The sequence below is a fragment of the Rana temporaria genome, chromosome 7 (assembly GCF_905171775.1).
Source record: "Rana temporaria chromosome 7, aRanTem1.1, whole genome shotgun sequence".
In the NCBI taxonomy this organism is placed as follows: domain Eukaryota; kingdom Metazoa; phylum Chordata; class Amphibia; order Anura; family Ranidae; genus Rana; species Rana temporaria.
The window spans coordinates 93154792-93180774 of NC_053495.1; the positions used below are offsets into that span (position 1 = coordinate 93154792).

The following is a 25983-nucleotide window of genomic DNA, read 5'->3' on the forward strand; positions in this document are numbered from 1 at the left end:
ACACCGCGTCCGCGGCAAAATGGCGGCCATACACGTGTTTAAAACACACAGTGACACAGCAGAAAGACACAGCCCAGCACATACAGCAACTCCACCAACAAAAACAGTCCCCGGTAGTGACAGAACCCCAGGAGGGCCCCCCCCTTACAGCTACCACCCAGCATGGAGGGAGAGGAAGGGAGAGCGGAAAGCATGGCGGACCCTCATTCGACCTCCCCAAGGAAAGCACCAGCCATACCACCTTGTCAGGGCTACTTACCCATCCTGCGACCACCGGCTGGAGGCATTCCGGACAGAACCAACGTCTGCTAAACAGCATGGCTGTCGGCCAGACACACTGTGACAAAGCCATAAAGACCGGTCATGTGTGCCCTGGAACATGTAGTTCCCGGCCACCGCTGGAGCAACAGGGCATGTCGTGGACGACCCAGCAGTGAGCTGAGGGCCGGCACACGCTTGATGGCCGAGCATGGGGAGACTACAAGGATCGAGATCCAGCCTGTCACCCAGTGGGCAGTTGATAGAAGATATCAGGAACAATACAAAATAAAAGCGAAAAAATGTATAAAAAAAAAAATATCGCAAAAAAAAATTCCAGAGTACATGGACTCCAGAAGGCCATGTCTACTCCTGAGGCTAGACAGAAAAAAAACTGGAGCTGCCGAGTCAGAGAGTGGGTTATACCCGGGGGACCACACCCCCTGGGAGGAGCTGTACTGAAAAGTGTTTTAACACTTGAAGTGCTGTTTTTTCTGCCTAGTCTCTCCTGGAAGGAAGGCTATAATACCCCAAGGCCAATTGCTGCTGTGTCCGTCCATGAACAGAAGAGAAACACTGTACATCCCCCTAAACAAACCATCCCCACCATGAAACATGGTGGTGGCAGCATCATGTTGCGGGGATACTTTTCTTCAGCAGGGACAGGAAAGCTGGTCTAAGTTGATGGGAAGATGAATAGAGTCAAATACAGGGGGAATCTTAGAAGAAAACCTGTTCGAGTCTGCAAAAGACTTAGTTACAATGGAACAGTTTGCTTTAGATCAGGGATCCTCAAAACTACAGCATGATGGGAATTGTAGTTCCTGAACACCTGGAGGGCCATAGTTTGAAGACCCCTGCTTTAGATCAAAGCATATTCATGTGTTAGAATGGCCCAAAGTCCAGACCTTAATCCAATTGAGACTTGAAAATTGCTGTTCACAGACACTCTCCATCCGATCTGAGCTTGAGCCATTTTGCAAAGAAGAAATGGACAAAAATTTAACTCTAGATGGTCAAAGCTGGTAGAGACCTACCCCCAAAAGACTTGCAGTTGTAATTGCAGTAAAAGATGGTTTTACAAAGTATTGACTCGGGGTGGGGGGGTGACTAAATACAAATGCACACCACACTTTTCAGATATTTGTAAAAGATTTTGAAAACCAATTTTTTTTTTTCTTTCCACTTCACAAGTATGTGCCACTTTGTGTTGACCATCTAAAATACATGTACGTTTTTGGTTGTAACATGACAAAATGTGGAATATTTCAGGAAGTATAAATACTTTTTCAAAGGCACTGTATCTCACAAACAAAAAATGACATTTCTGTTACAGAGGTTGCATAAAACTGGTATTCGTGCAGAGTTCTTCACCCAAGCAGAAAATTATATTTCTGGAGGCATTCTGTACAACGCTGTACTGCACACTGCAGTGGTTTGAATCCTGCTCGTTTTGCGAGACACAAAAAAATAATAATTGCGAAACGCTCGTTAACCGCAATCCAAGGATCCACTTTATTTTTTTATGTGCTAGGTTTTGTTTCAGAAAAGTAGTTACCCTTCAAGCTTAGAAGCATTGTAAAACAGACTGGGGTTCCTCAGGCAAAACCATTTATCTAAAAAGGACAGTTTACCATCCTCCTTGATCTCAGCTGAATGCACAGAAACAGCTGCATACAAATAAGAGACAGACTCCGATGCAGAATATCAAGAAACATGTTTGCATGCCTTGCAAGCTATCGTGGAGGCAATTTTCCAAAATTATTATGACATGGTTGCAGAAAATGCCTTTCTGAACAAAGTGAGGAGTCATGCTTAGTAGAGTTAGTTGTACTGCTGCTCAGTCTTGCATGTTTTGTATCAGAATTAAAGGGGCTGTAAAGCTCTGTTTTTTCACCTTAATGCATCCTATGACTATCACACAATAGGGGGGGGGGGGGGGTTAGCTCTTGTGGGGAGGAGCCGGGACAGCCGCCGAGGAACCCCAGAAGACGAGGATTGGGTCCAATCTGTGCAAAAGGAACTGCACAGTGGAGGCAAGTATGACATTTTATAAAAAATAAAAACATATATATTAAATTAAATAAATAAAAAATGAAACCTTTACAGCCCCTTTAACCATGTGTCCCCTAACAAATATTAAAGGTTTTTTTTGTATGCTAGCAAGCATTAAGCCCGTTTCCTTTATTAACCAATGTTCCTTTCTGCAGAGGATTTCTGCGCCCCAAATAAAGAAACTGCACAGAAGGGTTAATGAGCATCCTGGTTTAACCATTAAACACAATGTATTGCCCAGTAAGTGCGCAAGCTCTGTGACCTCTTCCTTGATCCGTTCTGCCAAGCTCAGAAGTCATGGACATTGTTTTCTCCTGTGCACAACAGAAAACTCTAGGTAATATAATTTGCAACTCCACAAAAAGTGGTTCACTGTTCTTTGCATAGAATGTGACATGCAAAATGAAATTCTAAACGTGTGGATGTGAACAGCTGAATTGTACGCCATTTGGATCCAATACTGTCAAAGACAAATCATCAATGAGCCAACTGGCTTTGGTTAGCCAGCTCTCATAAGTCAGGAAACCTTCAATGGCCCCTTGGATTGAATCTAGAAATAGTAAATAGCACCACACTGAGTTCAAGAAGATTATTAATACTCCAAGCTGGGGAAACATGAAATGAAAATAGCCAAGGTATGTCAAAGGCCCAAGCACTCTCAAGATCTATGCATACTTAGAAAGACATATCTAAACTTACTTTTATTTCATGACGGGCAAGCCCCACTTGTAACGCAGAACATAGATTACTCTTTCTTCCCCCCATTCAACCAGCGGTTTAAACGTAACACACTCTATAAGGATTGGGGAATCACTCCTGCTGAGCACCCTCAGAATGCACCAATCAGCACTGTTGGCTATAGCTAGTTGTAGCCAACAGTGCTAACCGATCAGCATTTATCAGACAGGCTCCTGTTGAACCAGCTGAATTTCCATCCATGTATGGCTGGCTTTAGGAAATCCACACAGACTATTTATAGTTTGCTGACTGCCAACAAGAAATTTCAGCATCTTCGAAGGACTGGGTCTCTTGACATTCATGTGACCAGTTACCTGGACATGCTTCTACACACAGCTACTTCGACACCTGCAGTATAAGCATGCGCCATTCTCTCCAAAGCATGATGCACAAGTAGCTAAAAATATATTTCATCTTACTTTATATATTGGAGCAGATCATGTGAAAATCAATTGTTTGGAATTAAACTATAACATCTAGTTGTGGGCAGCAAGGTAAACCGTCTGTAATGAAACAGTGGATTTCATACAAATGAAACAGACCATACAAATCAGATCTCTGCCTTGTTTCCAGGGGGGTAGCATAAGTTATCAAGTTAATGCAGTGTATGGAACCACACAGTATTTTCTAACTAAAAATCGTATTGCGGGCCTACTTTAGATGAATACAGACTTCTCTAGGGTAGAAATATTTGAGTAGATATTTCTGTCGCTGCGCCCCCCCAATTAACACACAAAGCTGTGCAACAGGGACTTTCAAAAGATAAATTGCATAGAAACACCCATGGGAGTCTGAGTCATGTGCAGAAAACTGCAGCTACAAATCCGTGTGTGCGCAACATTATGGTCTACACTACAGTATCCCCAGAGTAGCGTTGTTTTGCATCTTCAGTACAGGTTCACTATCCAGTGGTACACAAATTATTCCTAAAATGTCCAGCTGAAACAGTGTCTTAAACATGCAGAACCACATGAATTAGCCAGTGCAAAAGAAGAAGAAAAAAAAAAAAAAAAAAAACTTTCACTGCTACACCACCACATCTTGTCTGTCTCACACAGTTTATTTATACATAAGTAATAAACAAATTTCAACAATATGTACAGTGATTTAAAGTTTGAGACCCCATGTTCAATGCATAATTTACACCACATTATCAGATGGGAGGGTGATAGAGACTGGCCCATTTTACCTGTTTGCCAAGGACAGCCAATCAGGACACCAGAGGAAGCTAGCATTAAAATTCTCACATCATACTCCTTTAAGCTACTTCTTGAAACAGAGAGTGCGATATAGCCCACGCACACCAATAGATAGATACATCTATCTCTCTCTAGCTCACACACATACACAATTATTGAAGGTGGAATTCCAGAGACTTATTGTTATATAGGATGGGGCTACAGTGGGGAAGAGTTTAACCCTCTGTCAGGATTTTATTTATTTCCATGTCCCCATCAGAGAGCTCTCCCTTAAAATTCAGCTTCCAGAAACATGTCAGGAAGTGCAAAGGTTATCTCCCCAATATGAGGGGAAATTCTACTCGAGTTGTTGCCAGAACAGGTTCTACACCTGTGCCTCTGGTTTTCCCCACTACTCCCAGTTCCATTGACAATGCTTTCCAAGAAAATAAACGGAGATTGGACCTCTCCATAACAGGGACACAGACAATAATGAATACCTGACAAGATTTGAATTCTTCCCTAATCTATCCAAAAATGACCAAAAAAAAAAAAAAACGTTTAGCTGGAGTTGAAAGCATTTAGCCCATCTGAAAGATGGACATAAAATACCATTAAAGACTGCATAAATAAGCAAAGCATTGTATGGGGTTCTTTAGTAGGATGTGCAAGGCCAAAGTGTGAATGAACATTCCTAATAAGCCTTGTACCTGCCAAGATTGTAGTCTTCAGATTTAAACAGCATTTAACCATCCCCTGAGGATTTCTACTTGCAGCACAGCTCTTTCATCACATGCCATCAACAAGAAATTAAACTATTGCTTGCCCAATGTAAGGGCAAGGAAAAAAAAGAAAAAAAAAAGAAAAAAAAGAAAAACCTTCCTGCTGTGGCTCATGAACACTTTGAAGGTTGCCTGAAAAAAAAAATTATATATAACAGTTTTTGGCTTCTTTCACTATATATATACACACACACACACAGGAAGAAAAAAAAAAAAGAAGTAATATGTGTAGCATGGCCACAGCAGATCAAAAGTTGGTGAATGCAGCAATATTTAGTGGGTGATGAAAATATTTACCACAACATGGATTAAATACAAAAGCCAACATGTTGACACAAAACATGGATAAAGACCGGACAACACAAAGACAAACCTCAAATAAAAAGACATTTTTAATAAAATAAAAAAAAAAAAAAGGAAGAAGACAAAAATAAAACAGTAAAACAAACAAAAAAAAAAAAAAAATAAACAGATGGAAGTCATCTGAAATAATGGGGAAAATGCACTGTGTATCCTTAGCAGAGGGGAAAATAAAAAATAAAAATAAGAGGAAGAGGTCATGAGGCTGGCCCAGCCACAGAAAATATATTCTCTTTGCAATAATTATAATAACAAAAACATGAATATTAATATATGTCCCTCCCCACACTCTGCAGGTCTTTATACATCAGAGTCTTTTAATAATACAAAAAAATTATATATATTTATATATATATATATATTCTAAAAAAATATTTACAAATCCTACATTACCACTCACCCTTCCAAATTCCCAGTACTGAAACAGCTGTTCTTTAGTATAAAAAGTCAGTATGAGAAGAAAATAAACTTTTATTTCTAGATTTGTTATAGTCTTTTGTCCAAGTAAAGAAGAATCGTATTTTACTACTTTCATACTGTTTTTAGTGGATGTCTAGTGTACTCTGTGAAAGGCTGGGATTAAGGTCCGGGTTATCTGGATTTAAACCCAAGTCAGATATGCCCCCTCCATGAAGACCAGATAACTGCGACAACATGGTTGTGCGATCTGGGCTCCCATAATGCCCTTGATCCACAGGGTTCCCCTGCCCAACTACAATGCTTGTATGAGGAGAGTTTGCCTGTGGGGAAACATTGTGGGGAGAGGGCTGTGGTTGCATACAAGGTGATGGACTAGAGTGAGGTGGCTGGGATCGGGGGGAGGACACTGGTTGAGGAGAACGAACTTGATTGCTTAATGAAGGAGGGAGCTGCTGGCCCTGTAAGTGGGGAGACTGAGCTTGACCTGACAACATATGTTGCTGTGGACTCATGAGGTTCTGTTGTGCTGAAGGTCCCACTTGTTGGTGCAGAATTCGCTGATTAAAAGTCTGCAAGCTGCTGTTCGTGTCATTTAACATTCCCTGTGGTAACTGGCTTATCTGTCCAATACTACCTTGGGCTTGTTGCATTTGCATATGATGAATGCGCTGCTGTTGTGTATACCCACTCATGACTTGATGTTGCTGAAACTGGTTGTGATTTATCATCCCAGCACCAGATCCCTGCTGTTGCTGCATCATTTGCTGTCGTCTGATCAGAAGCTCACGAAACTGCGGTGATATTCCGGCATGGTTCATATTCATTGGTTGGCCCTGTGAATTCAACCCTGCTATGGTCTGTTGAGATGATTGAGGTTGAAGAGTCTGTTGTTGAGGAGCCTGAGGCTGCTGTGGCATAGATGTCCGTTGTCCAACTGCCTGCATGGGACTCACACTTTGCATGTTTGCATTGGGGTGCATGACATGTGGAAGATTTCCTTGGGAGGGCATCCCGGGCATATTCCCAGCACTCTGTAGGGCCTGGGTGCTGGCATATTTAGCTGCTCTTTGCTTTATAAAAGCAGCCAATAGCTGTGGATTTGAGTGTAGTATATTAAGTACCTGTTGCTGCTGCATTGGGGAACTAGGGGACCGCAAATTACGGAGAACTGCAGCTTGCGGCAAGGAACTTTGTTTTCCCTGGCTTGCTGCAGGGATCTGACCCATACTACCCTGCAGAGTAATGTTCATTTGCTGTCCTTGCTGTACAGGCATTGCAGGTGGTCTCTGCATGCTATGCTGCATCATTTGAGGTCTACTTTGTACCCTTGGTAGTTGTTGGGGTAATGAAGGCTGGTGTGGCTGTGCCATTCCTGTAGGTCTCATCCCAGAATCCATGAGAATTGGTCCTCGTATTCCTTGTGTGCTTATCCCTGTAGACTGCATGGCATTCATGGGCTGCATTTGATGAGAGTTTGACATTGGGGGTGGGTAAAGTTGTGACTTTGCCATTTGCCTTTGGGTTTCTGCTGCTCTTTGAATCTGCATAGCCATCTCCACAGCAGCTGGAGGTGGACCAGGCTGCTGTACTGATCCTGCCTGGGATGTCGGTGGTGTTACTTGTGCAGTTGGATTGCCCTGTGACATACAGCTGGAGGAATGAGCATGTTGCATACCATAAGGTGGCAAGTTGTTACAAGGAAGTTGTTGAGGCTGAGATTGTGATTGAGGAGTATGGGATATGGGGGGCTGCTGTCCAGTTGGTGTTGTTGGACCAGTTGAATTTGGAGAAGGAAGACTTTGCTGAACACCTACAACCCCTGTTCTTTGCATGCTAGCCATACGTCTGCGCAACATTTGTGCCTGTTGAAGCCTGTGCTGCAATTGCTGCTGCCGAAGCTTATGTTTTATATTGAGGCAGAAGGGCACAGGACATTTGTTCTCCTGGCAGTGTTTGGCATGGTAGCAACAAAGTGCTATAAGTTGCTTGCATATTGGGCATCCTCCATTTGTCTTGCGTTTACAGCCCTTTGTATGCTGTACCACTCTCTTCATCTTCTGACATGATGGCAGGGAGCAATTGGCATTGCGACACTGGCAAGCATGAACCAGGGACTGGATACAGCGTTGAATACTTAGCCTACGGGAATCTCCAGGGCTTTGTGTTGCTGCTGCCTGCTGGTTGCTATTCTCATCATCCAAGCCAAGACCAAGTTTTTCCATTCTGTGTTCATGGGTCTTTGTCGTATAACACGTGATGCACAAATCATAATCCTGAACAGAGGGAGAAAATTGTGCATTAGAACATGAAACAAAATACCAATATCGAAAACTATACTTAGTAAATACAAGAATTACTACAAGAATTATGCAAATATTCTGAAGTATACGATGGTTTCAATTGTATTGCTATTAAATCACAATTATAATACTTCGAAGGCAAGACTAAATTATGGATATATTTATTTACCTCACATACTGTGCAGTGCCATCGTGTCTCTACATGGTGTTTGCACTCATTACAAGTGTAGACAAATCGGTCCTGGCCTTGGGTATGAAGTTCCACTAGCATGCTCATAGTAGACCATTTAGATCTACGCATGGAAGAGAATTCCAAGTGTTTGTCCCTTGCAAGAGTTAGAAAGGCATCACGTCCATCCATTAGGTCACATTGAATTAAGGGATCTGGTTCTATGACAGGGGGCAGGGAGTTGGCAGCGGGCCCAGCAATTAAACGGATAACGAAAAAGACCTGAAAATAAGAAAATATTTTAGAATCTATATAGCCTTTTAAGTGCATCTAAATTACATTTTTATATAAAATTGTTTATTTAGAATGCCCAGGAAAAGAGAACAGTCAGGTATGTACAAGGAGCTACAGCACAATAAAAGTCCTCATTACACAAATACAAAATGCTGACATCGAGCTCTTAAAGTAATACCGAGCTTAGCGTCCCCCCCCCCCCCCCATATTACCAAACATGGTATACTTACCTGCTTCGTGCAGTGGCTTTGCACAGGGCTGCCTGAATCCTCTTCTCAGGCCCCTCTTTTGCTGCTCCCGGCCCTCCCTCCTGTCAAGTTCCCCCAAAGCAAGCAGGTCGCTATGGGGGCACCTGAGCTGCGTATCCATTTAACCCCTTAACGCCCGCCGCACGACTATTTACGTCCGCACAATGGCACGGACAGGCAGATGGGCGTATATATACACGTCCTTGCCTTCTAGCGGATGGGGGGTCCGATCGGGACCCCCTCCGCTGCATGCGGCGGGCGGATCCCCTCGGGGAGCGATCCGGGACGGCGGCGCGGCTATTCCTTTATAGCCGCTCCGTCGCGATCTCTCCCCGGAGCTGAAGAACGGGGAGAGCCGTATGTAAACACGGCTTCCCCGTGCTTCACTGTGGCGGCGTATCGATCGAGTGATCCCTTTTATAAGGGAGACTCGATCGATGATGTCAGTCCTACAGCCACACCCCCCTACAGTTGTAAACACACACTAAGTGAACACCAACTCCTACAGCGCCCCCTGTGGTTAACTCCCAAACGGCAACTGTCATTTTCACAATAAACAATGCAATTTAAATGCATTTTTTGCTGTGAAAATGACAATGGTCCCAAAATTGTGTCAAAATGTGTCAAAATTGTCCGCCATAATGTCGCAGTCACGAAAAAAAAATCGCTGATCGCCGCCAATAGTAGTAAAAAAAATAATAATTAATAAAAATGCAATAAAACTATCCCCTATTTTGTAAACGCTATAAATTTTGCTCAAACCAATCGATAAACGCTTATTGCGATTTTTTTTTACCAAAAATAGGTAGAAGAATACATATCGGCCTAAACTGAGGAAATTATTTTTTTTATATATATGTTTTTGGGGGATATTTATTATAGCAAAAAGTAAAAAATATTGCATTTTTTTCAAAATTGTCGCTCTATTTTTGTTTATAGCGCACAAAATAAAAACAGCAGAGGTGATCAAATACCACCAAAAGAAAGCTCTATTTGTGGGGAAAAAAGGACGCCAATTTTGTTTGGGAGCCACGTCGCACGACCGCGCAATTGTCTGTTAAAGCGACGCAGTGGCGAATCTCAAAACCTGGCCTGGGCATTTAGCTGCAAAATGGTCCGGGGCTTAAGTGGTTAAAAACACAAAGCTGCAGTCTTAGCCAATCAGGAGGGAGAGTCCTGGATGGCAGAGGAACTTGTGGACATCGCTGGATAGAGATGGAGCTCAGGTAAATATAGGGGGGGGGGGGGGGGGTATGGGGCTACTGCACACAGAAAGGCTTTTTAATCTTAATGCATAGAATGCATTAAGATAAAAAAACTTCTGGCTTTACAACCACCTTAAGAAACTGACAAAGGTAGGACAAAACATATAACCATGTAAGGGGAGTGCTGCAGATATAGATAGTACAAAAGAGCTTATATACAGTCAGATCGCCTAAACTCTAAATTAAAGCGGAGTTCCACCCATTTTTGAGAGGTGGTCTTATACTAAAGACCACCTCTCAAAACCTTGTTTTTGGATATAAAATTTTCTTTTTCTTACTTACCTTTTTGGAAGTACAGAGTGTACTTCCGGTCCAACCCGGGCCGCTGCCCATGACGTCGCATCCTCTTCTGCGGAGAACCCCCCTGCTGTCTTCTGGGACATGTGTGTCCCAGAAGACAAACTGGCCATTCACAAAGCACTGCGTGACTTGCACATGCGCAGTAGGAAACTGGTAGTGAGGCTGCAAGGCTCCACTGTAGGTTTCCCTTAGTTGGAATGGCGGCACCCGATCCGATGGAGGGATCGGCCTCAGGGGGCCTACATCGTGGTCTCCCTGGACAAGTGTCCTTATTAAAAGTCATCAGCTAAAGTGTTTGTAGCGACTGACTTTAAAAAAAAAAAATTTGGCTGGAACACACCGATTTAATTACATTTTCACCCTGTATTGTATATAAATGCTGCTGAACTCCTACAGCCATTTCCTATCTACATGCATGTTTTCAAGAGACTGATTGGGAATTCTATCCTGAGAAATGATGAGCAATGGGTACAAGAGCAGAACATGCATTTTCAATATGTGTTGGCATGGCTGTAGTCTCAACTGGGAAAGCATGTCACAGGGTGTCAATGCAAGAAAACAAATATGTGAAGGGACAAAGCATTGTCACTCTTAAAGAAAACCTGAAACACGACCTTCATGACTGGAAAACCAGGAATTAGAGCTGCAGATTTAAAAATAACACTTTAATTTTTATTTAAAAAAATAAACAGTTATTTTTATTTTTTTAATGAATGAACTAATTACCAACTAAGCAATCTAATTTCACACCATCTCTGAGCTACCACCTTTGCAAATTCAACTCCATTGTTATAATTTCCTACAGACTGCGTTATAAACCACTTACCTCTTTGTGTTTTTCCATTGTGGCGTAAAGCTTTTGTGACAAGTCATTGGAAACATTAGGCATACCAGGTTTCTTCTTGTTCCCTCTGCTCAGACTGCTTTTGTTTTTACTGGTCTTTTTGTTGTTTTTTTTCTTTGCATTCTTACTTTCACCTTTTCCAACCTGCCATGCATCAATAATGGGGAGGAGACAAGAAAGTTATTTTAGAAACGGCAAATGAAAAAAAAAAATAAAAAAAAATATTTTCTAATAATTTCAACCCTGCCAAACCAAAACGGCTTAAGCTTTTTTTGTTTAAACTTGTGAGGAAAAAAAATAATAATCAGACATTGGTATTTTTAGGCTATATCGCATGGGTGACTAGCCCCAGTGTGGACGACAGGAGCAGGAACCTGTAGATTCCTGCAGCTGTTTTTGCCCTCCGAGTGGCTAGCTGAGGTTGCCAACCCCTGTACAATTCAATTACAGGTTGCACAGTGATCTGTGCCTTTCCGCACAGCCAGCAATTACCTGCAATGATTTTTGCTGGACGCACACAATGAGCAATGACATGTGAGTGGCAGTGATTAAATGCTGGGGCCAGCAGCCTCATTGCTTTCAATGGGGCTGCCTCCTGCAACTTATCGTATGAAATCCCCCCTTGCGATTCTTGCATGTAATCAGTGTTGTAATCCCTTTGCTACCACAGCCGTTTTTGCTTTATTTTCCCCAGCCATTAAAATGCACATTTGCAGTATGATGATGAATTAAAATCCAAACAGATTATACATTTCCTTAAAGTGGATGTAAACACGCCATACACCCAGTGAAATGAAAAGCCTCAGATGATACACAGGGATGAACCAAATCTTCCTACATAGGTTTTACATCTATATCTGCTTACTTCACATTTACCGTATTTTTCACACCATGAGACGCAAAATTGCTGATTGGATGAAAGGCGCACACACCCCCTCTCCTCATAGGCAGAGACTCTCAAAGGCATTTAGTAACAGGACGAGCTGCCTGCTAATCCATTTATAGCAACAGAAATGTCAGGCAACTTTTATCTGATGTGTCCAAGAATTTGGCAGTCATCAGGCTGATAACAGAGGAGCGGTTTAGAAGAGAGCAGTACTTGGCTCTTTGAAGAGAGAACAAAATTCTGCAGATATATGTGCCCATGGTGTATTGGATTTACATCCACTTTAAAAGCAAACACATTGGTGAAAAAAAAAAAATATATATTGGCAGTTTCAATTAGCCTGATTAAAGCAACTACATGTTATTAAAAAAATGGTTAAAGTGGCTGTAAAGGTCCATTTTCTAAATAGGTTCCATTAAGCTAGTGCATTGTTGGTTCACTTACCTTTTCCTTCTATTTCCCTTTTTTTTTCTTGGTTTTCTTTGTCTGAATTTCTCACCTCCTGTTCCTCCTCAGTAAGCTGTTCTGGCCGACTAACCCCCAGCCAGAACAGCTCGGATGATGGGGGGCAAGCTTACCGAGGAGGAACAGGAAGTGAGAAATTCAAACAAAGAAAAAAAAAAAACATTTAAAAAGGGAAAGGTAAGTGACCCAACAATGCACTAGCGTAATGGAACATATTTAGAAAATAAAGAACCTTTACAACCCCTTTAATGTTATTTTTATTGCACATAACTGCAGTACATTGCCAAATATTGGTAAAATATGAAAGTTGGTTGCTTGTGGAAGCAATAAGTCAGCTTTGAATGCACTGTGTTTAACCACTTCAATACCAGGGGAACTTTCACTCCCTGTCTAGGCCAATTTTCAGCGCTGTAACACTTTGAATGACAATTGCAGTCATGCAACACTGTACGCATATGAAGTTATAATTTGTTTTCACAAATGGAGCTCTTTTGATGGTATTTCTACACCGCTGGGAAGCAAACACATTTTTCGGTTATAACATTTTGCAAATAAATATTTCTTCACAAATTTAGTGTAAAATGTATTCTGCTACTTCTTTTTGGTAAAAATAACCCAAATCAATGTATATTTATTCTATAGGAAAGTTATATAGAGCAGTGTTTTTCAACTCCAGTCCTCAAGGCACACCAACGGGTCATGTTTTCAGGCTTTCCATTATTTTGCACAGGTGATTTGATCAGTTTCACTGCCTTAGTAATCACCACAGCCGTTTCATCTAAAGGAAATCCTGAAAACATGACCTGTTTGTGTGCCTTGAGGACTGGAGTTGAAAAACACTGATATAGAGTAAGCAAACTATTGTAATAAAATGAATGAATGCACACACACACACACACACACACACACACACACACACACACACACACACACACACACACACACACACACACACATATATATATATATATATATATATATATATATATATATATATACACACACACACACACACACATTTTTATATAATTATATATATATATATATATATATATATATATATATATATGTATATCAGCCATCATAATTTGCAAGAACACACATGCAGACCTTCTTACACCAAAGCAATGGGCTACAACTAGAACAGGATGGTTACACAACTTTAATTCCCATTTTGTTAGTTACAAAACAACTGCGCTGACATGTTCCATGGTGAATAGATTATGGCGACTGACAGCAGTACTCTCAGATCCCACTGCTGCCACCAGAATGTGACAATTTGCCAGCTTGTGGGACAATATACGTGCCAGTGTGGTGTGGTTGTCACGTTAACTTCACAGAAAGCTGAACTTCATGTATAGAGGGAACAAGGAGGAGCATTGGAGAGGAGACTGATTGTGTACCCCAGTAGGGGGGAAAGGGTGTCTGGACCTGGTATTAACAGGTCAAAACTACGAGGTGAGCACAGTGGTGAATGGTGGTGGGAGTCACTGTGCATGGAATAAGAAGTATTGGCACACAAGGGTGGACAATTGTATATGAACTTGCGTGGAAGAACACTATTATGGTGTGGAAAGAAGACTAGATTTATATTGATACATATGCAACATGAATATTGTTTTTGGTTGTTTTTATTAAGCATCACATAGTTTTAATATGGTGAAAGTAAATAGCACAGTTAAGGGAGTATACTTATGTTAAGCAGAGGTAGGGGGCTAACATTTTATGTCACTATATTTTTTGCAGTTGTGGGAACACAATTTGTTTTGCAGCCACCAGTATAGTATTTCACACTACGCTAGGACATTGGTCATTAAGGGAACGTAGGATCATATACACATTTACATTTTGAACTCCGGGTATGGTTTTTATTGCATAGGTTACTTAAAAACAACTTTGATCAACGTTAGTATACATGTTCCTGACCTGTGGGATCACTGTTGAAGCAGAAAAATTAGTGTAGCAGCAGGCACAACGATTGCCAGAGTTTTCTGGGTAATGTACCAAGCAGCTTCTTCTGCATAGTGAATACAGGGGGTTGCTAGCTCAGCTTCCCCACAGGAACTGGATCACCACACCACCCCAGTCTCCTTTTCCCAACCCGAGACTGGCATAGTGAGGGGCACTGGAGTATCAGCCATTTGCTGATCTTTCCCTTGGATGAATGAACAATAAAGCAATGTGTATTATGCCAATGACTCCACCTTGTCCAATCAGAGAATGCTTTTGCATTCATTCAATTAATGAATTTGACTTTCAGGGGCATTGGCCAGCTTTGGTATATATGGCGTAGATCTCCAAACAGGACCAATGTAAAAAAATTATATGACGTTTGGAATAATTATTTTATACATACATGCTCTAATTAGCACATATAACAGTTGCTATATAATAAGCAATACCTTTAATTATCCTCTCTTGCTTTCCAAACTTGGAGCAAATATAGATTTCATAGATTATATTGTGCCCTTTACATTCACAAAGTGAAACCCTACACACAATATTGTTAGCAATCTTGTAGAAAGGATAATGCTGCGCTGTATAAAGTGGGGACAGGTGAAAAGTGGAAACAAATTATTCACTTTGGATTTGATTGTTTACTTTGGATTGTTACTTACTTTAGATGTTTATTCAATTTTTTGTCATATTTGGATTCATTGATGCTTACATGTTATATATACTCACTATTTATTTGGATTTCTCAACTACCTCATTATCTATAAGGTGTTTCCACTTTTCACCTATCTCCACCTTATACAGCGCAGCATTATCCTTTCTACAATTTTCACTTTGGTTTTGACACACCTCTAGTGCTGCAGCAGTATTCCCTCTCCCTACTTCTCTGGTAGTGTGGTAATACCACACACACACACACACACAGTTAGCAATCTGATTAAAATAATATTTTTGTGCTAGGCTCCTATATGGGGAAGTGCCTATGCACTTGCCTTTTGCCGACATGCTTCTTGCACAAGGTAGGTAAACTGCATCCTGAACATTATGGTGAGGATATCACTCCCACAACAAATGCAAAAATTGCATGAGTTTCGGCACCCTAGAGTATGGACCAGGCAAACCTTGCTGTGAAGTGAACCACGCACATTTTCCACAACTTCTAAAACTAAATCTGCCAATTTCTACTGAAAATAACAATCCTTTTTTTGGCAAACAGTAGATTGCATCTCACTGATGATTAATCAAGCTTATGCTATAGCATACAATTTTATTTATGTCTATTTAGGTGAATACCAAGAAATGGGTAAGTAAATTATTCAACCTAAAATCAAAGAATAAATGATCACCTCAACGCTTTCATCAAGGACAGTATTTTCCTCTCTTTTTCTTTCTTCCTCTTCTTGTTCCAATTCTTTTATACTCTCCTCCAATACATTTGGCCAGAAATCTCCTTCAAAGTAGGGCAACTCCTTGGCACTAGTAAGCCGGTCTTCTGTTGCCTGTTTGAAGATGTCCTGAAAATAAAAAACGTACACAAAACAATGTTGCATTTTAATAAAAAATTTAAATTGCCAAAAAAGGCATTTAAAAAAACCCACCCTACACAGGCCAATTTCCAAAGAACATTAAGAATCTATGATGCCTCATTATCTAGGAATCTTGGGGTCCATTTACACACGGCAACATTTTGTGTATACAAATTGTTATTCGGACAGTTTTCCTCGATGTTTCACAGCAAGTCGGAAACCGGGGAAGCAAATGTCCAAAAAACTCTGTACGCCAAAGGATTTTTTTTTGTATTAATTTTTTCTGATCATGTGCAGTCTTTTTCGGATCTGATAATACTCATACGAAAACTGTACACATTAAATGAAAATCTTTAGTTCGGTTCAAGAATTTTTTTGGAGTTTGTCCCTTCAGAAATTTTCGCTCAGAATTGGCTGTCGAAAGCATGTATACACCATCAGAAAATTGTAAGAAAAAGGTCTGCACAATTTTCTTAGTGTGTAAGAGGCATTACTCTGCAACGGACACAGAACACTATCTGTGCTACAGCAAACTGCAGCACACCTGGATACAGTGCATCTGGAAAGTAGTCACAGCGTTACAATCTTATTCCAAAATAAATAATTTTCCTCAAAATTCGACAAAAAATATCCCATGACAACAACATAAGACGTTTGTTTGAAATCTTAAAAATAAATGTAAAAAAAAACAAAAAAAATCCCATGTACAGAAGTATTCACAGCCTTGGCTCAAACCTTTGTTGAAGCACCTTTGGCACGAATTACAGCCTCAAGTCTTTTTGAGTATGATGCTACAAGCTTGGCACACCTATCTTTGGGCGGTATATCCCATCCTTCTTTGCAGGACCTCTTAAAGTGGAGTTCCACCCATAAATATAACATTACATCAGTAGTTTTAAAAAAATGTCATTAGTCCTTTAAGAATTTTTTTTTTTTTTTTTTTTTTAGATGCCTTCAAAGTGTTGTTGCTAGGCAGAATAGTTAATCTTCCCTCTTCCTGCACCTAGGTGCTTAAGCTTCACCGCACAGACTCCTGGAAATGTAGTGGGTGTAACTTTCCAGGAGTCTGTGCACTCCCCAGTCTCGAAGAATCATGAAAACTATTACATTGCTTGTGCAGCACTGAGCATGTGCGAGATCTGCAAGGCTGAAATCCAGGAAGTCATACAGTCTGGCTTCATGATGCCCACACTTAAGATGGCCCCAGTCAATTTCTATTTTATAAAGTGTCTAAATGCTGTAACAACCTAACAAAACGGACATTAGTTCACAGACTAACTTTACTAAAATACATTAAGCTTGTGTATTACAGGGGTATTTATATTTAAAAAGTGAAATTGTGGCCGGAACTCCGCTTTAAAGTGGTGGTAACCCCTATTTTTAAACTTTATGCTACAGGTAAGCCTATATTAAGGCTTACCTGTAACTAAACAGGATATCTGCTAAACATGCACGGTTTAGGACAGGGGCGTCCAAACTTTTTTCATAGATGGCCAGATTTGATGAAGTGAACATGCGGGAGGGCCGACCATTTTGCCTGACATTCTGTGACCCATTAAAATTCGGTCTAAGTGTGTTCGTTCGAGCACTAATACACAATGCCCAACAAGAATTCTCTTGCCTTTGTGACTGTGTGTGTGAGTAAAGATGAGCTCAGGCATGTTATTTGGATATACTGTATTTATCGGCGTATAACACGCACATTCACTTTAAAAAAAAATCCTACATTTTAAATAAAGAACTGTGAATCAAAATAAGGGTCACTGCCCATCAATACAGCCTAACAAGTGCCCTGAGTGCAGCACCCCCCTTGCAGATGAATGAATCAAGTTGCAATGGTAAGTCTGCATTCATGGCAGCATTGGAAGAAACGGGGAGGGGGCGGGACAAGCACCGACAGACATACAGGAGAATTTCCTGTTTTATCGGCGGCCTCTTTAATTGAAAGCCCTGCCTCCTGTGATGGACAGAACAGATGTCCAAAGGCAGCGAAGGAAACTAGACTTCCTTTTACACAGGTCGCTGTGTAAACAGGAAGTACTCCTGTATGCACGGGCGCTCGTCCCGCCTTCTCCAAGGCAGCCAGCATGTATTTCTTTTGTGGCCCCTGGCGCTCAGGGATTCGTTGGGGCCACAAAAGACATACATGTCAAAATGACCAGGAGGGCCGTGATTGGCCCGTGGGCCGGACTTTGAAAATGCCTGGTTTAGGAGATATCCCCTGTATGTGACGATGACATTGGCAAATGCGCACTAGGGTGTTCACAGCATCTTCCCGCAGGGATATAGTCCCAAGGGAGGGGGCGAGCATGCTGACTAACCCCCAGCCAGAACAGCTCGGATGATGGGGAACAGGAAGTGAGAAATTTAGACAAAGAAAAAAAACATTTAGAAGGGAAATCAGAGGAAAAGGGTAAGTGAACCAACAATGCACTAGCTTAAAGGAACCCATTTAGAAAATAAAAAACGAACCTTAACAACCCCTTTAAGAAGGTCCAGCCATTTTTAAAGTTATCAACCTGTACTAGAAGACATGTCATTTTCTAAAGCAGCGTTTCCCAACTCCAGTCCTCAAGGCACACCAACAGGTCATGTTTTCAGGCTTTCCATTATTTTGCACAGGTGATTTGATCAGTTTCACTGCCTTAGTAATTACCACAGCCGTTTCATCTGAGGGAAATCCTGAAAACATGACCTGTTGGTGTGCCTTGAGGACTGGAGTTGGGAAACACTGTTCTAAAGCACTGTGTATCAAACAATTGCCTTTTTTCATAAAAAGCAATGTTCACCTTTTTTTTATCCCAGTGATGGTGATCTCCAGCCTTGTTCAGTCACTTTCTGCCTATATACACTCTGCAGCATCTGCTGTTTTGCACCACCTTTCTCAGCGACATGTGTGGATCATGCCTGCACAATGTGTGTCTACACAGCTACCTGTAATCTCCATAAGAAGCACGGGTGACGATGCAGAAATACACTTGTGGAGACAGTTGTCACCCCAAAACAGGAGTGCCTGAACAAGGTTCTTCATGGCAGAATTTAAATGGTATTCACTTAGAGAGCTCCACCCAAAAGGGGCAAGCTCTGCTTTTCCACCCCCCTCCACTGTTGCATTTGGCACTGTTTGGGGGGGTGCCCCAGGTACCGCTCCCACTTCTGGGTAAGACTGGGGATTGGCAATCTACATTTCTGGCCCCCTCCCCCCCTTACCCTTCTGGGGGACAGACAGATACACACACACACACACACACACACACACGTCCCAGATGCAGCATGACTTGCGCATTCACAGTAGGAAACCTTCCCTGTTGGTTTCCCTCACTTGCAATGCACCTGAAGCCAACAAATTGGCTTGGGGTGCCAACATTGCAGGATCCCTTGACAGGCAAGTGTCCTTGTATTTTTTTTTTTCTACAGACTATAGCTCCTCTTGGAGGACCGCAGCTTAGTTAAAAAAACTGAAAACTGTTGGAATTACATTCAAATATTAAAAGCTTGCAATTTTAATGGAGGAATTTTATTATCATACAAATTTGATTTGCAGGTTTGAGCTTGGGTCTTTGTTGCAGTCTGTGCCCCGTTAGGGAAGTTCACCCCCTATTTGTCCTGCAACGTTATTTAAAGTAAAAGAAAATCCAAAATTTTGGGTTGTCACTGGGAAAGTGAGGGGGAATCTTCTAATGGGGACACTAGTTTGTGACATTGATGACCAGGGATGCACTTTGGGAGGGGATTTCCACTCGCTTCCTGTTTTAGCTATAGGATAGGAAGTGAAGGGAAATCCTTTCCAATGGAACAGAGATGGTAAAAAAACACCTGGCTGGAGTTTTAAATAAATCCTCCCTTATCCAAAAAGGGATAAAAAGTTGTGCCTTTAATTCTACTTAAAGTATTACAAAACGACAATACAGAGAAGTTATAATGGCACGCACAAAAACAATCCATAGTTACCTTGTAGTCATGAACAATACGCTCTGACACCGCTTTATCCAACATTTTCTTATACCATTCCTGCAAACGTTTGGGCTTTGGTATTTTCTGATCAAGAGGGTGGCAATGGAAAATGTAGTCATCTCCTTCACTAGGAGGACAAGCCCAGATATGTCCAGTCGTGTACCTGTGTAGAAATGTTGGAAAACCTTGCCATGTTATTGCGGATATATTTGTAAAGCTAGTCAAATATAAATTGCAAGCCATGAAATGTTTTCTAAATGTAACTGATGTTAACAAGGTTGACATTTAAGAAAAAAGGACAAAGGACAAAAAGCCAATTTTGACCCACCAGTAAATTCTATAATTTGGCAGACAGGAAGTCATAGACCACAGGTTATATGACACTACATTCAAGTGATTGGATACTGGCACAGTCCCCACTGCACCCTCATATATGCCCACCCACTCCTTGGGTCTGCAGTTTTGTAGCAAGTAAGAAGAACCTATGTAGTTTACCATACGGCAATATATGGAATTCACCCAGTAAGTCAGAATTTCAATCATCTTAAATTGTACAGTACAGAAAGTCAGACCATGGGATGTCCCCAAGCAATAAACTGAGGGGTGGGTAACAGTATGGAAACCTGACATTGTTGGGATCCATGTAGAGTCTAAATTAGCTCTGTGATGTCAGTGTGGCAATGCTAGGGGCACAATGCATCCTATAATTTTTTGGGGCTACATAGATCCACATTATACTGTACAGTTGCTCCCCGCTTTAAAAATACACCACTTACCCAAGTTTCTTAACATATTCAAGGTATCCAATTAAAATTTCATGGTAGACCGCTGTCCTCAAGCTCTTTGGTTGAAAAAAGTGAACACTATCCAGGTAAGAGATGTATACACGCCTAGGAGGTGGAAATAATAGAATATAGTCATATGGAATTGAGAGAAGTTATGTGAAATGATAATGGTAAACTGTATACCTACCTCTGGTTGGGTGGTGGGCAGTCAGATCCATACTCCTGTACATGCATGCCAAAAAAGCACAACTCGACACCATCTACTTCTTCAAAAGCAAAAAGGGCTTTTGTACGGTAAGGGAAAGACTCTGCCATTTCTCCTGTATCCACAAACCTGAAATCAACAAGGGAAAACAGAATGTAATTTGTTTTAATGCGAAAGATTAAAAACTGGGATGCTTTTTTTTATTTCACATGAATTATGCAAATTGGGTGATAAGTCCTCACGGAACCCTTTTCCTTGCTACAAAACAAAGTGTATTGGTAGTAGTGGTATTGCTTTGCGAATGTCAACCGATAGCTCCTCAAGCTTTGCTCCTGGTCTGTACAAGTTTTAAAATCGAGAATGAAAGAATTAGAACTCAGTTTTTTTACAGTCATAGTAGCTTTGTTGTATTGCCCTCCAGCTGGTGAGGGGGAAATGTGAAACAGGGACATGGTTTTAAAAAAATGACTAGGGTTCTAGCTTCAGCCTACTGTAAAAAGCATTTTTAATTTTCCTCTTCGTTACCATTAGAGATCTTTTGAGGCCTTGTTTCCGGCCTAGTGAACTTGTAGTAATCAGTACAGTAATTCAGGAGAAATCTCTCTAATGGATCCAAGCACTGGTAGCAGTAAAAAAAATGGTCCCAACTAGTCCCCACTTTAGCTAAAACAGGTTTCTGGCTGGACATACACTCTAAGGGGCCGTCACAGTCACCGCCTCTCTGCTCTGCCCCTCCGGCGTTCACTGGAGTGCAGGGCTGTGGAGGGGGAAGGAGCAGCTGGCTCAGCCTCTCAGCCAAGCACCGAGAGGCTGAGCCAGCTGCCGTTCAAGCATCTGGATGAAATCTGACATTGTTGGTCCACAAAATCCAAATCGGCTGTGATGTCAGTTGACAGAGGGCTCCAGCTAGTGTCAGCTGAATCTGGGTCGCAGGGGTGCAGAACTACGCAAACTCCTGTGACCCACAGGATAAGTATGGCGAAAACAATCTTTTAAAGCCATGTGAAGGAAACAAAAAAAAAAAAAAACACAGGTTTAATGCCTTTTCACTCACAATTTGTTTATTAACATTCCTCAGCTTGATGACCAGTTAGTAGCCAACAGCTTGGGCTCTCAATGACAATTGTGAACCAATCACACTGGTTTGCAACCATGCGATTACCCATATCAGCCATGAGACATAGCAAACATATAAAAGCAGGAGGCTTCACTGAAAAAAATAGGGCAAAAAAAAAAAAAAATGTTTTAATATGAAAGCACACCTGTCCTAAGAGAAAACTCATACAGGTCGCAATAGCCAAGATTTTGAAATGCTAGTTGCCTGGATGTATCTGGCCTCGGTGCTTTACTTACTTGGCTTTCATGCCAGGTTTCACTTCCACAGTTTTGTCAGAGACGTGGACAACACGCACAGAAACTTCTCCAGCCTCAGGATTAGCCTGTCTTCGTAGAAAATCATTCACACGATTCTCCAAAAATGTACCTAATCTTGTGGTAGGAAGCCCTGTTGAAAAAGTTTAATAGCTTAAATTAGTATATTTCAATATTTGAGAACTGATTCAACTAATAATCCAAAAGGCACTTACGTTTTGCTGAAAATTTGTTCTCTTTTCTGGTTTGGCCACCTTTCTTTAGGCAACGATCGCAAACAAAACTGCAAAAAAAAAAAAAGTCTGTTAAGAGAAACAAAAACTGGCCTCAAATCTGTATTTACCTACATGTACATCTTGCACAGCATTTTTTTTTAATGACTGCCAAAAAAAGAAGGCAATGTGTTTTTTTTTTTAATGCGGTGTCCATCTTAAAATATCTTAAGCTCAAATTTAATTTCTTTTTACGTACTGTAAAACCTAAATTCTTTCAGGTTCTATTGCCTCCTACAGGTAAATTGGACACAGATAACCCCTCCTGCTACCAGCATGCCTCAATCAGTAGCAAAGCAATACTGATAACATGATCATAAACACAGAGGGGGTGGGAATGGTGTCCGTCAATGGACTCAGTAAATTTGTTTTGAGTACTAGCAACACAAATAAATTGTAACATGCCCAAAAAAAAAAAAAGGACAAAGTAAACATGGGACTGCCTGCAACCCAAAGGCCTAAAGGACAGTTTGCGCAAAGATGGCAATGGGTAAGTAATTTCCTCTTACTTCCTGTCAAGTTGTACAAGACACACGGAAGTTTATTCTTAGAATACTGGGGTGTCCAAAAGCAATCCCATGAGGGGCAAGCAAACAATAGCAAATAGGCCCAACAGAAACAATCCTCTGAACAGAATGATAGGAATAACTGTGAATGCCCTCACAGGGCACACTGCAGGACTTTCCGACCAAGGTCTGCACCTGCAGAGGCCTGAACATCCACATGTTAAAACTTTGCGAATGTACGAGTAGAAGACCAGGTGGCTGCCAAACAGACTTGGGGAACAGAGGCCTGATGTTCAAAGCCCATGAGGCACCGACACTTCAGGGGGAGAAACCCTTTACAGGAAAGGGGAAAACCCTTCCTTTCAGGTCATATGCCCAAATGACTTGTCAAATCCACCTAGCAACTGTGTTGCTACAGGCAACCTGTTCTTTCTTTATTAGTCCTGACTGAAGGAATGATAAAACCTTTGCAGCAAAGCATTTCATAGGATAAAGCTTTCCCTTTTTTCTCCAAGCAAAGTATGCTTTTCACATATGGTAGAGTTTTCTGGTCTTCAGTGAAATGGGATTCAGAGGGTTCGCAAGTTCCCCATCCTTCAGCACCCAAGCTGTCAAAACCAGCGACAAGGAAACAGGTTAGCAAATGGAACCTTGAAAGAGCCAGTAGTAGGGACAGTTCGGTAGAGGCCACAGGCAGTCTGCTAGGAGTCTGACTGAGTTCCATGCCCTCATAGGCCAGTTCAGTGCACTGAGAATTACTGGAATGCCTTCCCCTCTATTCCCTGAACAGGGCTGTGGAGTTGGAGTCGGGGGAAATTTTGGGTACCTGGAGTCGGAGTCGGCAAACAATGCACCGACTAAATTTAGATTGGAATTTTTAAAAAAAAAGCAAGTTTAAATGTCCCAATTCACAAAAAGTTATAATTAATGACTTCTCTACTGTAAGAATAAAGACCAATGCATGCAGTGCCTCACGTAACCACAAAACGAACACGTTAAGTGACCGTGAAGAAGCATGCTTTTCATGTGCTTCACTATATGGCACGCAACGCACAATTAGGAGCTGCAATACTTATACTTTCCATAGTGTTGTGTTCTGCTTTTACAGGGAACGCAGCGTCCATGTGTAACCTAGCCTCTCACTGATAAGGGATTAAATAAATGTTTTTTGCAGGACTAGAGAGTGGAAAAATTCCAACAGGAGTTTTATAAAGCACTAAAAGAAGTTGAAAAGTATGATCGCTCATCAAAACTTACTGTTGAAGAAGCCATCCTTGTTTATCCAGAGATCGTTAGTGATGTGGCCAGAATAGTTACTGCAATGCCACCCACCCAAGTCAGTGTCGAAAGATTATTTTCAGCCCTAAAAATAATAAAGTCTGACTTAAGAGCCTCTATGAAAGAGGATCTGGCAGAGACAATTCTCTTCCTTAGAACTCTACATTGAATTGATTTGCATTTGCCAAGCCTATAACTACATTTCAAGATTAATATAAACCATTTCTAGGTTTTACAGATTTTGTTTTTGGTTCATTATAGATAAGCTTTGTTTTTGTTCTAAAACAACCAAATAATGTGGTTTGTATTTTTGAACTGGTAAAGATCCTGTTCCTGATGTTTATGCCTGCTGCTACTATCCAGCCACTTGATTGATTAATACAAAAAAAAAAAATTAATAAAAACTTTGTTTTCATTGTGCTTGTCTTTTGCTTAAACTGTGCAATACAGTAGACGGTTGGCTTCCCAGCCAGTAGTCCTGTGGTAGGTTGCGTTTCTTTCCCTCAAGGAATGTATAAAATACATTTGCATATTAATACAGAGGAGTCGGAGTCGGAAGTACATAAAACTGAGGAGTCGGAGTATTTATCTACCGACTCCACAGCCCTGTCCCTGAAGCAGATGAGGCAGGAGCTTGAGGGAGTCATAAAATCAGGTTCTACTGATTCCAAAGTAGTGACTAGGGCATCTACTTTGAAGGCCTGAAGATCCCTCGAATTGGCCATAAACCTGTCCAGATTGCGGTGGAGTCTGGACACAGTTTGGAGACAAGTCTGGTGTTCCCCATTGAAGACAAAGTTGCTGAAATACCTTTGATGAAGTGCTGAAGTATTTCTGGATTAAATCCTGACTGACAGTAGCCAAAACAGGGGGTTCCAGTGTTGAAGGACAAGCTGAATCATCCTGAGCTCCAGAACATTGATCAGCATCCGGACTTCCTCTGACGATCACGTCCCTAAACTGACAGGAGTCAAGGAATCCTTCCCAGCCTACAGACCATCTGTCCTTTCCACAGTATGGGGAAAGCTCATGCCAAAGTCATGTCCAGGATGAAGCCCATATATTCCAAGTGGTGCAATAGTGGTACACTGGCCCTGACCACCTCGTCATTGATTCCACAGGAACAGATCATCTAAAATATCCCAAGATTGGAAATCCCACTGGCTCGCAGAAGAGCAAATACCATCCGGGGTCAGCACTGTCATAAATACATGCAGTGCCGTGGCCAGGCAAAAAGGCAAAGCCACAAACTAAAAATATTCCCCCACCACAAAAGCACAGGTAGTGCAACTGAAGTGCAAATATATAGAGGTAGACATCTTTGATGTTCACTGAGGCTAGGATAACAACCAATGACCGTACAGATTCCATAAGAGCTTGTACAAGCGCTTCAAGTCCAGAATTGGCTGCACACCACAGTTTAAATATGAAGTACATGTGTGCTGCTATGAACCTCACAACCAACACTGACATACAAAATAAATACCAAAGAATATTATATTACCCCGAAAAAAACCATTAGCAAGTGACCTCAACACTCAAAATGAGCGATAATGTGAGATAAGGTT

General features: G+C 41.3%; 1 protein-coding gene across 1 annotated transcript in view; it reads right to left on the bottom strand.

Annotated features, from left to right (window-relative positions):
* Window positions 1-4090: 4090 nt before the first annotated feature.
* Window positions 4091-25983, bottom strand: part of EP300 (E1A binding protein p300) — a 97621-nt gene continuing 75728 nt past the window's right edge. Inside the window, 9 exon segments of the mRNA XM_040361022.1 lie at window positions 4091-8064; window positions 8261-8542; window positions 11194-11355; window positions 15865-16032; window positions 19996-20161; window positions 20775-20888; window positions 20971-21117; window positions 22342-22492; window positions 22575-22642. Coding sequence (XP_040216956.1) covers window positions 5914-8064; window positions 8261-8542; window positions 11194-11355; window positions 15865-16032; window positions 19996-20161; window positions 20775-20888; window positions 20971-21117; window positions 22342-22492; window positions 22575-22642 — 3409 coding nt within the window. The 3' untranslated portion in view covers window positions 4091-5913.